At 47.4% G+C, this 14102-nt stretch overlaps 1 protein-coding gene across 30 annotated transcripts in view; it reads right to left on the bottom strand.

Moving 5' to 3' along the window:
• TCF7L2 (transcription factor 7 like 2) overlaps nt 1–14102 on the bottom strand; it is a 205139-nt gene that overhangs the window by 25274 nt on the left and 165763 nt on the right. For all 30 annotated transcript variants that reach the window (XM_055424623.2, XM_088842330.1, XM_055424621.2 and 27 more), the window contains one exon: nt 1287–1419. In XM_055424623.2, the coding sequence (XP_055280598.1) occupies nt 1287–1419 (133 nt within the window). The remainder of the gene's footprint in view (nt 1–1286; nt 1420–14102) is intronic.

The raw sequence follows: 14102 nt of genomic DNA, 5'->3' as shown, positions 1-14102 counted from the left end.
TGACATTTTCATGCAGACACTGCTTTCCCTCTATTACAAAAACCAAACAGATTAGCTGGGCTTGGACCCTACACCAAGCCACTCGCACACTTGAAAGAATGTTCGCAGAGGAAAAGTAAACAGTCCGCAGACGTTAATCATATGTTTTACGATAACCATTTAAAAGCTATTCCCTGTACTACCATTATTTAAATGAGACGTTGAAACTGCCATTCACTCGTGGAGCCTGGGGCCGGCTGGCGGCCTCCTCCAGCCATCCCAGCGCCAGGCTCGGTCCCCCACGAGCACAAAGGGGGCTCAGAGGCTGCTGAAAACCAGCTAATGTGTGGCTTCATTCAGGGGCAGCAAAGACGGCCTGAACAGGCAGTCTATCTCGGCCCAGCATCCAACAATTCCTTCCGACCAAGTGACGTGGAATAGCCATTCTGAATTCATCCTGCTAATTAACCAGCTGAGAAGACAAACCCACGCCAGCAAGTGAATCGCCTGGCCAGGAAGAGACACCCTGGCCTTAGCTGTTCTCCCAAGACCACCCCAATTTGTTCTAAATCTTGTTTCAGGGGAGCTACAAGTAACCTCACCTTCTTCCTCTCCCCACTTTCAGGAAAAGGCACTTGGATGGAAAGGAGAGGACAAGTATAAAAGCTGGAGTCATGTGGCATCTTCTGCCTGAGACCCTAATGGCTGTTCCCTGATGCAATGAGGAAACCATCTCGGACTTGGGTTTTCCTGTCTGTAAAATGGGCTTGAGAATAAAGACTCAGGAGGAAGAGGGGAGGAAGTGCCCAAATACATCAGCAAAGAGAATGCAGAACCCAGTGACGTGATTTCTCAAGGCTGCACTTGTCACTGCCAAGGGACGATAGTCCCTTAGACACCAAGGGAGCTGGGGCTTCAGGGAACCATGCTGTTAGGGCTCTTACACTCCCATGGAGCTGAGGAGTCCATGAGATGCCTTCAAAACCATTCCTGCCTCCAAGTCTGTCTGAGGTTCTTGGAGTTATAAGCCACTCCTGAGAACAGAACTCAGAGCAAGGTTCCCAAGAGAGCCCCTCAGCGGTACCTGGAGCTCTGGAGAGACCTGAGCACTGAAAATGGACTTCTCCAAAGGGGAGGAGAGATCCACTCCCTCACCAGGCTCTGGTTTCCCAAAAGAGGTTCCCGGCCAACACGTGGGAGAGGAACAGGGGCCCGTCCACTGCTGCCCCCAGCCCAAGTCCCCAAACCACTCCCCCCCACCACCGCAGCAGGTCCCCCAGTGGTCCCGGGCCCAGCACGCGTCCTACCTGTTTTGGGGTCTACGTCAGCTGGTAAGTGTGGAGGTGGGTTCCCGGGCGTGAAGTGCTCATTGCTGTACGTGATGAGCGGCGTGAGGGGGTGGACGTGGTGCGGGTGCTGCACAACCGGGACTTTGTTCGACTGCAGGGCGGGGGGGACAGGAGAGCACACAGTCAGGCCCGCCCCGGGGGCCCGCCCCGGCCACACCCTCCCGCCCGGGTTCTGCAGGCGCGGTCAACCCCGCCCGGGCCGACCCTGTGCTGAAACAGCAGAGAGTGATGGTTCAGCCCTCTGGGTAGGTGTGCCTGGGTCTCCACGCCCCCACCCCACCCCCACCACTGAGCCTGGCTTTTAAAACACCTTCTCCACCACCACCACCCCCCCCCATCACAGAGCCCAAGAATCTGAACTTTTCCCATTGGCAGGTAAATCGGAAGCGATGGCTTTAATCCCCCAGGCCTACTGTGCTTCTGCAGGCGGTGGTCTCTCCTACCCCAGGGCCCCACGGTAGGGACCTTCAGGAGGCAGGCAAGCTTCACGGTGGTGGGGGTGGGGTGGGAGGCTTCCGTTATAAGAAACTAGCAGGGCCCTAATCCCAGCCACCTTATCCACCACCCCAGGCTCTGAACCCCTCCCGGCTCCTTAGAAACAGTGGGCAAGCTACAATCCTTTACAGGCAGCAAGGATGAAAAGCCTTACTCTGGTCTGGTTGGGAGTGTGAACTTTACCAGAAAGCTCTAAACTGCCAGGCGAGCACCTGCATATTTTATGCAGATTACAGCAGCCTGGATTCATTACGAATCTCATTAGGAAGTCACAGGCAATGCTAACAAATTAACTGGATGATGATGAATTGGGCTAATAAAGGGTATGTACACATTTTAGAAACAAGCAGTTCTGGAAAACAACATACAGGCAATTTTTATGTTTGGGAAGTGTTGATAGGTGGAGAGAAGGAGGATTAAAAAAAAAAAAAGTATCTTAAAAGATTTTTCTAGTTGCAATGATCAGACCTGCCCAAATTATTCTCCATTCCTTCCCCTACCCTACTCTCAACCATCCCTCCCCCTCCCCATGCGAAGCTGTAACTTAGCCCAGCAAGATCACAAAGAAAAAATTAAGCTGAAACAAGCGAACTACTGGGCCATTTACCGAGAGTAATCCAATTGCAAAAAACCCTATTCCCAATAGAGGATTTTCACTGAAATCCTACAACAGGGACATTTAACCAGATTAGGTACCAGCGAAGATAAGGAGGCTAGTATTAGATGATGAATGGATTAGAGTCAACTTTCATTTTAGAACTTGTCTTCACCTCCTTTTATTACTTTTAGGAAGGCACAACTTGCATTAACATCAAGGAAAAGGAATTGCATTAGAAGAAAAGCAGGAAGGTTCCGGTGCTGCCCACTAGCGCCTCTTGAGTTCAGGGACCACCAAGCAGTTAGTTCTCTTTACGTTTTTCTTCTCTTTAAAAAAAAATGAAAAAGGCGAAGAAGGGGTGTGATAGAGTTAAGAGTATTTCTTACCACAGCTAATTGTGCGGAAGGCATTTTAAAAGGGGCTTCTAACTTTTCCATGGGTATATTTGGAAAGGAAAATATGCACTTTCTAGATGCTCCCGGAAAAAAAACAACAACGAGAAACAGAAAAAGAAGTCACATGCCCAAGAGCCAGGCTTAATGATTCCTACAAACAACTGGACATTTTCAGAGAAGTAACTAGATGGTAACTAGAGCCTCTAGATGGTAACTAGAGCCTCTAGATGGTAACTAGAGGCTCACAGAAGCCTTGTACTGTGAATTGTCATTCTGTAATCAGAACACTGAAATTCAAAGCACCCAGTAACACTTCCTTCGTCAGCAGCCACGAAAGTCTGGACATGACCAAAGTGAGCAGAGTGAAGGGCTGCCACTCCAAGGCCAGGGCCAGCATCTCACACACATGCACTGAGAAGTTTTTAGGAACCATTTCTGTCCAGGACAACGTGAAAACTACCCAACAAAAACGCTCCCACTGTGTGCTGGGGTGGAGATGGAAAAGAGCAGGGACACACATATCAGATGGACTGGAGACCATCAGGAGGAAAGGAAAATGAGAGTTGCTGCCTTCTAGAAGTTTTCTATCTGGAGAGATACACAACTGCTGAAATGAATACAGACCAGCCCCAGACAGTTTAGAATAACTGTGGACAAACTCTGCGACCCCTGGGAAGAACCACAGATAGGCCAGGGGAGGGGAGATTGTCACTGAGGAGCTGAAGGACTTTGAGGGAAATGGACCACAAAAACAATGGAAGAAAACAAGTGTGAAATCTATGACGGAGAAGAGCAGTGAGACTTGTTATTTCTCAGCTTTGCTGAGTCAAGCATCTCTCAAGATGATTATCACAAACATGGGTCCCTATTACTAAGAAAGCTTCACAGGGACCTGATTCAGTAGGTCTGGGCTCAGGACCCAGGCAATCTGCCTATGGAGGGGACCAGAGAACCACAAGGTTCCATACAAGCACAAAAGGTTAAGAGACTTGAATCCTAATCATGGATCAAGTCTTAGTTCTGAAAGAATTCATGGGAGGGGCTTAGTATTAAATATAAAACCTGAGACACGGTAAGCACAGGAATGCTGGTTTATTATTTTTATTCTTTGGGAGAAGCTGTTTGAAGGATGGCACAGTTCCGTTTTGCAGTTCAGAAGCGCAAATTCCATGACTGTCTTCCAGGCAAGAAATGCAGGGGGAAACCCTCTCTCTCGACTCGTGCATCGAAGGATGAAGACAGCGTTACGGCAATAGTGAAGTTCATGGATGCGTGAGAAAAATTAATTCTCCCTCTTCCAGTCAGACACACGCATGAGAAGAGGATTCCAACAAAAGCTGGACACCTGTTATGGCCAGCATCACTATCATATTATTTTGTACACCTGAGTCTGCAAGCAAACTCATTTTTTCCTATTTGTTCAAATCCCTATAGTATGGGTGGGGGCAGAAGGGAGTGAAGAGATATGACGTTTTACCTGCTGCCTGGCTTTGGTGGGGAGGGAGAGGGCTACTGGGACATGGAGCTCTTTTCTGATGTGACTACATACTAGGCAGGGCCCTAGAAACAATACAGTCTTTACACGCCAGGTGGTTCCCAAACAAAGTGGGGAGAATGCAGCCATGTGTGCAGAAACCAGGGTCTAACTGCCACTCCCACTGAACCTGCCTATACCTGGACTGCTTTTATGATGGGAGGATGTTCTTCTGGAAAATGCCCGTGTCTCTCCAGCTTCAGATGCCCACAATCCTTTCTGTCTACACCATACTATGTCCACTGCTGGGATCTTGATGCACCTTCCTTGGTCCTACCATAGCTAAGTCCCTGAAGGACAAAGATAGTGTCTTGTAGACCTTTGTGTACCCTGTATTGCTCAGCCTGTGCGTGTGGTGAGTACACTCTTATAAACTGCAACAGGAAGCACCAGAAGAAGAGAAGGCTAGAGCCAGTCTCCCAAATTCACTTTATTCAAATGGCAGTGCTCCTAAATGGAATCTACTCACCATCACAGAACAGAGCTGGGAGCAGGGGAAGCCTTCAGAAACCATCCAGTCTAATACCTTATTACAAGTGTCTTTCGAGGGGGGGAAAAAAATTGGTTTTCGAGTCCATTGGCTTGTACATGGTGACCAAGAGTGAAGTGAGAAAATTCCAGGAAGACCTGCATTTAAATCCTATTTCAATCCAGCTGTGTAACCTCTCGCAAGCCTTCATTTCCATGCAAACACCCGGTGAGAACTGGGTCTACCTAAGAGTGTTGTGAAAATCTAAAGAGATCATGCTTGGGAAGTGTGTATTAGCCCAGTGCCTTACACATCCATACATGTAAGGCAAAGAAGCTTTGAAAAATGAAAAATACAGTCCAGTGCTAACAATGAGGGCTCGGTGAAGGTCATGTTCACTACCCTTCCAGTCTCTTCTAATTAAATTCACAGGGCAGCCATAGCCCACACTCCTTACTGCAAAGGCCAAGACGTGCATGGCAGGGCAAGAGTACAGGGGTGCTTTGCGGCCACATTTCCTCAGGTGCATGCCTTTCTTAAAAATGCAACACTTAGTCCACACATATAGTTAATTACGTTATTTGAGAAAAACCATCACTTGATTATGCTAATAAATAACACTGTCACAGAAGAGTTAAAAGTTAAATAAGAATAGCTAGAGATGACCAAGGTCCTTCAAGAATTAGGGGTAGGGCCTTGAAGCAGAAGCTGATACAAATGATACACAGACCCATCACCCACATAGGAAAAGTTCCTTAGACTCCCCCCTTCTCTATGGCCAGCTCCCACTTTATTTTTTTTAATGAAAATGGTTCTCCTTATTTTTTTAATGAAAAGCTTTGGTTTTCTAGCATACCCTTTTAGAACTCTTTAGCTGAATGTGTTGAGAGTACCACTATATGCTAGACATAGCATAAAGAGGCAAAACACCGTTTTAAAAGTTTTTGTGGATTTTCCAAGTCATTTGGTCATAATAGAACCGGGTTATAATTGCTATAATGAAATCATCACTAGAAATAATTCTTCTCAGTTTAAGGCCTTGGGGATGAATTTGACTTGATATCCAGTTCCTCCAGTGCTGTTCCCACTTCTTTAAGGAGGTCTTTATGGACTGTGTTCAAAACCGTACCACCCTAAGAAAATTCGGATGTTAGTGAAAAGTTCCTTTTGTGGAGGACAACAGAAAACCTTCCAGAAATGCCTCCAGGAAATCTCAATCAAGCCACACTGCATGCTGGGAGTATTGGTGGGGTAGACAAGCTGAAGCACACGTCGCCTCCCTCTTTAATCTTTTCAGAGTCTAGTGTTCAAGACAAAACAACTGTAACATAAAACCAGGTGCCTCTTAGGTGAGTGTTTTATCTAAATATTAAATATGTCTTCAAAACTACCCATGCATTTGCACGAAATCATCACCTCCAGGGACAGCTAACTAAAGTTCAAGGTTGAGAGAATGGCAATCATGGGAGGCTGCCTGGAGAGCTTAAATCTTAAAGAATATGATGAGCACTAGGAATCTGTAAGCCAGGAAAAAAAAACAAAACAGCAAACATTCATAAAACATTCATAGAATGGGAAGTTCAGGGAGTGAGGCCACAGCTGCCCATACGCACCAGCACTAGCAATGCCTGAAACTCACCCGGAGGGCCACTGCGGACCCCTTGTCGAGACGGCCGTCTCACTGAGGCCTCTCCGGCTCACAGCAGCACAGCTCGCGGCCACCACATCTAAGGGAGCCCCGGCCCCTGTGTTGACTGCGACAGACTATTCAGTCCTCACAAACCTACGCAGTAGCTGCATTTGTTATCAGTTCCACCCGGCAGGTGAGGACACAGGTCCCAGGTCCACCTTCCGCTGCTGTGTCTGCAGACATGGGCCCTGGATGGAGCTGACTGCCAGGTGGAGGTCGTGAACTGCACCCAACAAACGCAGCCTGGGCCGACCTCCCCCACTGGATACAGGTGCTTCAGGATCACAAGGGGACACTCTGGAACCCAGACCAGCTTGGCACACAGTGCTCCCCCGAACCCCCAATGAGGAGTAAGCTCAGGGCTCTCCGCCTTAGTCAGGCACACCCTTGCCACGGAGCACGAAGCATTTTTAGAAGGGATTTTCATACCATGTGGCTGCTTATAGAGGGAGGGGTGTGAAATATTCAATGGGGATATTTCTGCTTCTCAAATACAGACACAAGTGACATCAGGGGACAGATGTGGTCAGTCCCAGCAGAAAAGGAAAAGTCAGCTTAAAACCCGAACTTATGAGATAAACAGTAACTATTTAAAAGGAATCAAAATCTTCCTTTAAATCATGGAGGCTTTCTGTTTTCTACCTGAGGCATGGCTGTGACTCATTTCTTGCCGGGTTCCGTTCATCAAGTTCTCTTGATTTTGAGCACTGAATGGTTAAATTAGAAAGAAAGGGTCCTTTAACAGACCTCAAAGCGCACAAAGCCTTTCCACCCGAGGTATTCATCCCACTGCAGGGTGGGGGGGGGAGTGGGGAGGGGTGCCCCCTGTGGCTGACCTTTGACCCCTGGAGAACCCTTAAGCCCGGTGTTCTGCAACTCGGCCCTGCCACCCTCATCGCGCCCACACACCCATCCACCGGATGCTGTTCAAGATGGGGAACCCAGCAAATGAAAGGGTGATTCAGGCCCTTCGAGAACCCCTTGCCGGCCCTCTGCTCACCCCAACCTCTCCACCTTCCCTAACTGTAGGGAACCCAAAGGGAATGAAAGCTCGCCATTCACCCCGCAACCTATTAATCAACAGACGTTGAAAACAAATAGAGCCATTGCTGGCCCTGGCCTCTCGGGCGGCCAGCCCTCCTCTTCAATACTCCCCTATGGCTCTCCCTTTCTGCACAAGAAAAATGGGGCCAGAAAGTGCCTTTAGGAGCCCAGCACAATAAAACAAAAGCAGCACAGAGGAGCACTTGTCAGCCTTCTCCCCTCCCCGGGGTGGGTAGGGAGGGTCTTCAGGGTCTTAGATGACCGGCCCTCCCAGGGTCTGAAATCAGCATCAGGAGGGAACATTCTTCATGCTCTGTTTACTGTTTTTTTTTAGAAATGAGTTTATGGCTCATCTTGATACATTTTTCCCCCCGCACACTGCTTCCGATGGCTGCACCAAGGCCAATGGCACCTAGCAAAACAATAACAGACCTTGCACGTCACTGGGGCCATGGAGCACTGATGGGCAGCAGGGGTTGGGACAAAGAAGCGCTGTTTCTTCCTCATCAACCACCCGCACCCCCCACCCTGTGACTCAAGTAGTCCTGTTTTGGGGGGGCTATGAACCAGAGTGGAAGGGTCAGCGATGGCAGTCTCCGTGCCTCAACAGCCCATCGCACCAACAGTGAGCAACCACTTCAGTGCTGAGATGATGACGTCAGGGAGTGCCCTGGAACCAGGCCTGTGCTCACAGCCAGACGTACCTGCTGAGCATCTCACTATTCCATCCTGTGAACCTACTGCAAGCATGCATGCATGCACAGAAGGGAAAGGTGGTGGGCGGCCCTCCACTGGGGCTGGGGCCGAAAGGGCTGTTTCCCACCTTCACTGTGACCCTGTGCCCTCACAGGTGTCAGAAAGCCCAGCCAGCGAGGGTCTCCCTGCCTCCCCCAGGTGCAGGGGCTGTTCATGGTTAGGCACTGCTCCACTCTGCCTAAGGCTGTGTCCCACCGCCGCCCCCCCAACCTGGGCCAAGGAGGCATTGTTTCCTGGGAGTCAGACTTCTATGGATGGCTACAGCACTGCCCGTTGGAAATGGTAAAACCAAGAAAGCTGCGCAGGGTTTGAGTTTTGTTGAAGAAATGAGGTGGTTCAGAGAAAAGAGGTCTGCCTGTGAGATGCAGAAAAGAAACACGACCCTGCAACTGTGGTACCCACCGTGCACCGCCTGGCCTGAGTCATGCGCCCATGAGGCTGCAAAGTTACAGCTTCTACTAGCGCCAGAGTCTGATACTCAGGATGTTGCTGGTTTTGTGAACTAGCAACGGCTGACTTTTTCCTCCCCCTTCCCTTCTTCATTCTCTGGAATCAGATCCATTTAGACAGCAAGAAGAGGGAGAGAGACGATTCCCCCAGCCATCTACGAAATTCTGCCGAGTCACAGTTCCTCCTGCACTCACACAGGCATTAAAATTCTTCGTGCAGGGAAATGATTGAACAGGGCAGGCAGGGAGAGGATAAATGTGCAGCCAATTTTCATCCAAATTCTCAAACACACATGAATATACATAGAACTAACACAAACCATCCTGAGTCCTTGGCCTTTTGGGGGTGGGTTTTTTTGTTTGTTTGTTTGTTTTTGCCCCTTCTATAATATAACAACATAGCAAGTTATCACAACCAGACTGCTGAGCATTAAGGGTCTAGGGGGCCAAATTCAGCTCTTCGTAATGACCATGTCTCAATCCCCCGAAAGGAGGAGGGGAGCGGAGGCGGGGGACTGGAGGTGTCAGGGTGGGGCGTGAGCGCACGAAGGGGAACATTTAAACCTTGAAAATAAAGATGTGGTCCAACCGCCTGGCTTTGGGAATGTTGCAGCCAAGGCCCGACCCAGGAAACCTGTGCGTTCACAGACTCTTGAACAATTACTTCCAGTTAAATTCATTAAACAGAATTTATTTCCACTCACTCACATTTATTCTCCAATAAAAAGAAAAAGAAAGCATCCCATTGTGCCTTCCCCACCAACTAACCTTTAAAGCACTTGGGAGCTTATGCCTTGGCCCACCCGGTCCAGGCTCGTCCCTAACCACTGAGTTCCCAGGGTTTTCTTCCGGCCTCCTGCCTCCCTTCAGTATCTTGCCACAGCATGTTGGAAGGTGGGGGTGGGGGGAGGGTGGTGTGCACAGCAGTGCAAGGGGGCCCTCTGACAGTCCTAACCCTCCACCAGGTCTCAGAGATGAAGGACCAACCACTTCACCCTGAAGTAATTTCCCAGGAATTTGCAACCTCCACCCTCCAGCCAGCAAGATATTTTTCTACTACTTGGGCATTAAATGATTAGCGTTAGCATAATCAATCTTGTTAAGTGTCCGAGTTTGCAGGGAATGTTTGGGACTTGGGTAAGAGGGTACAGCTGTTTCTAGGAGAGTCAATTTTCAAAACAGAACCAGGGATAAAACTAACCTATTCCAAATGAAGAAATCCAAAAGCTCAAATTCAAAACAAATTTTTAAAAAATAATGATTTCCAGACCATCTCCCCTAAAACACAACCACCCCAAATCTAAGGATTCCTAAATAGGATGGAAAGGAAATCACCAATTTTGATTTCGAATAAATTTTAAGTACATAATGGTTATTACATCCTGGGGATTTCAAGCAAGAAGCAGTTAACAAAATCTGATACCACCTTTCTAATTTATTTACAATGCCCAGCTATATAAAAATGTCTTTAGTGTTTCTTAAACACTCTGTACCTAACTTTCCAATCTAGGCGGTATTTGAAAGCCATACCTGTTACATGAGTCTAATAAGAGCTCAAGAAACAGTCACCTTGAGAGAGCAGGTAAATTTCTCCCTAGTAGCAAACAGATGAACTGAGAGGCAGGATAGACATTTTCATGTGGACCCACAAATGACCAACACTCGGATTCGACAGGAATTCAGCAAAACCAGGCTACAGGGAAGACGAATTCAAATGCAAACTGAACTGTTCTGCTCTGTTCTGTCCTTAACAGACATCTATAGCCTCCATAAACGATACATGTAGAAGGACACGGAGCTACACTGTGCTGAGAAGGACACACCACCACTGCTCTCCGACTGCAGCTGTCGAAGGTTTAAGGTAACAATGGAATGACCCAGGCAAAGTTCACTTACCAAAAAAAAAAATAGTCTTCAAATGTGTGCAGAAGTATGTAATCTGGACGGTATGTCAGGATTTCATCACATTCCAAAATATTGCAGAAGGAAAGAATTCCATGACATAGCTCAGCCAGGCCCCCCACCATCCCCAAACCACAGAGGGGAGGTTTCCTTAAAAATATAAGGTTGCAGGCTCTGTTGCTTCCAGAAAATGCGGAGGCAGCAGCTTGTTGTGACAATACAAAGATCATAATATCTGTATCATCAGAGTCAGGAATTTACCCTTTCAAAGGAACTCCCTTCCCATAAGCCATCAAGAATAGAGGCTTCCCCATACCAACACAGCAGGACTGCTATGAAGTAACCCCAGTAATTTGAGTAAACAAAGGTCTGGAACCTTTCAGGAATCTGGAAACGGGTGGGAAATTTGTGGCCAGACAATTTATACATTTGCAGTGCCAGCCTGCACTCTTCTCCCCACAATTCTTGACAGTTTACACCATCATACACTGAGCTGGAAAGCTGCGCAGAACCAGAAAGGGAAACCAAGACACACATTTGTCATTCCTGCATGCTCAACTAGAGAACTACCTACCACTTTGATAGTTCAATACGACACAGAGGATTTTAATTCATGATTTTGAAAACGTAAGGACTCTGATAGTCTGTAGTATATTTCATTCCTTCTTCCCCTAAATATCAGATTTAAAAGTTGACTGACCACTGCAATGTTTCTTTGGCCATTTGACAACAACGAAAATTAATAACAAAAAGCAATAATAAAGACAAGTAAGGAATCACCTCCAAGAGAATGCCCTTACAGCTGTGGCAAAGGATTTGACCTGAGAGTTGAACAGAGTATCAAGTATTCTAAGCCCCAAATAGGTACTGCAAAGGGGCCTTCTCCCTGATCATTAACAGCACAATAGGCTGTCATCAGTCTTTGCTTACATTTCCAAAACACCTTTTATATTACATTTACAAAATACAAACACCACAAGCAAGACTGGAGCCCTAAAAGGCTGGCAGCATCTAAATTTGGAGATTGAAAATAAATACAACCAAAGACAGAGCAACACAAAGTTAGCATTAAATATGAAACCAAAATACACAGTTTACACAAGCCCTGCTACTGGAAAAGCCTTATTGTTCAAAAATGTTTCAAGCTTCCAAAGTATGCTCTTCCATGAGAGCATGTCATTTTTCCTTCTCTTTCTTCCAGTGGAGCCCACCCTGGTGGGTGAAGGGGGGGGGATTATTTATTAGAAGAAATCCCAAATCCCACCACCCTTTTCCAGATTCTAGCTCACATGCACTTGAGGAGCCCGGTCCGCATTGCTATAGAACCATAAGGATGGTGATGAAAGTCAAGCTTTCTCTACTCCCCATTTTTCTTTTTTTAACCCTTTCCCCCACTTCCCCAAAAAACCGCTATGAAAAGTACATAGTGAGAAAGCATAGCTTGAGCTGACCATTTACTCTTGTCTTGTTTTTCCTTCCCACTGTCTGAATCAAAAAAAAAACAAAAACCAAGCACAAAGGTTTAATGGTCAAGACTATATATAAGCAAGGACATGAACACACACACACACACACACACACACACACACACACCCCACTACTCACCCAGCAATTCAAATTGAGGTGCCAACCGCCCAACTGGTGGAAGAGAGTGAGCCCAGAGGCCACCGCGCCTCCCTTCCCACTCAGATCTTCCACTCCCACTAAGATGGTATTCCTAGGGTCCATAATAGCTTTGGTTTTCTTTCTCTCCACCTCAAAAAAAAACTTTCTCTGTACCTTCAAGATGGGACTGGGCCAGCTTTTTTTTCTCCTCCCTTATTGCTTTTCTCACTTTTCTTCCTCCCAGCTTCCCCTCCCTTTCTCCCTTTCATTTTAAAGAGCTGAAAAAAGGCATCTTAAAAGATGGAGATGGCTCCCAATTTCTGCCCTGGGACACTCGAAATGCTCCCCAAGTTCTCGCTCACGATGCCTGCAGTTATTTGGTTAATTCTTCCCTCTCCACACACATCCCTCTGAAACCAAAAAAACAAACAAAAAGAAACCAAATCATCTAGTTCAACTGGTTACAGATTAAATTTTTTAAAAATTAATGAAAAGAAATTCCTTCCAGTTTCTACCCTGTACCACTGCAAAATCCTTGAAGGAAGGGGGAGGCCCATCTCCCCAGCCAGCTCGGGCTCTAAACAGAGAGTTCCCCCTCCCTCACCCGTTACCTTGGGCAGCGGGGCCAGAGCCACCGCTAAGAGTAGCTAAGAAATTACGGTCAGCCATGAGGGAAAATGATCAACCGAAGGCAGGAGGCAGGCACTTTATCTACAAGATTGTCAAATCCCTCAAAACAAATTTCTTAGGGAGAGGGCTGCCATGGGTTGGGGGATGGGGAGAGGAAAGTGTATTTTCTTGTCACAGAGACACGGGAGTGACACTTGGTAGGGCCTTCCCTGCCACACATACACACCCCTCTTTTCCTTCCAGAGCAAGAGACTGAGCCTATAAATTTTTCAGTTGACCTCTCCGCAAGCAGAAGAACGGAAGCTTCCCGCGCTCACTGGCATTCCAGGAGTCTGAGCGCTCACTGGCTTTCTGACTGTAAGTTCTGTGAGCCTTCCCCAGAATGAGAAAGAGAGAGGGGGGGAGAGAGGAGAAGGAGAAAAAAAGGCAATCACCAAGTCCCCCCAACCCGACTTACTTTTCCCGGGTCTCTCCTAGGATCCAGGATTGGGTACATGTGTGTGGGTTTAACTTAATTGGAGTTGAGAGACACAGACATCACAGGCCTGAAATCATCCTCTTTTTCCATGAAGGAGGGGAGTGTGGGAGGGTGTCTGCTCCAGGAGGGGTTAAAGACAGAAGAAAGTTGCAGAAGACAACACTCACCCAGAGCGCCTTTCCGGTCCTTCCCCTCCCCAAGTGTGAAATCTTTTCACCCTCTTCAAAAGCAAACACACAACTCCGATTTGCATGCAGGTAAGAAAACACCCCGGCTGCCACATGGGGTCCCGGCTGGCCTGGTCTTGCTTGAAGCAATACCAGTGGCAAAGATTCTGTTTCTTCTGGCGCGGGACACCTAACATACAGGAGATGTTTTTAATTTACCAACTCAACTGTCCAGCTGTTTATCTGCAAACCCACAGGGCTGTTTTTCCTGATGTCGGTCTTTAAGCAATCTGCTACTATACCAGACAAGTTGGTACCCCTAGTAACCTCCCCTCCCCACAATGTCCCCTTCCACAAAAAAACCCACAGGGACTGGGAGGGCTTCAAGGTAACAAAAAAGTGAGGATTCTTAATTTTTCTCTTCTTCTTTTTTAAAATACTGCTCCGTGGCCCCTCTTTCTGGACGTTATTCGGCCTTCCTGTGTAAGTGTCAGGCAGTAAGCTTTAAGGCCCTTAATACCAAAACAAAACCCTGCCATTTCCCTTTACATGGCAGTAACAA

The sequence above is a fragment of the Moschus berezovskii genome, chromosome 12, assembly GCF_049115385.1.
Source record: "Moschus berezovskii isolate FMDL1 chromosome 12, NW_MosBer_1.0, whole genome shotgun sequence".
Classification (NCBI taxonomy): Eukaryota; Metazoa; Chordata; class Mammalia; order Artiodactyla; family Moschidae; genus Moschus; species Moschus berezovskii.
The sequence above is the reverse complement of the archived record's forward strand: the minus strand, read 5'-3'. Positions and strand labels throughout refer to the sequence as shown.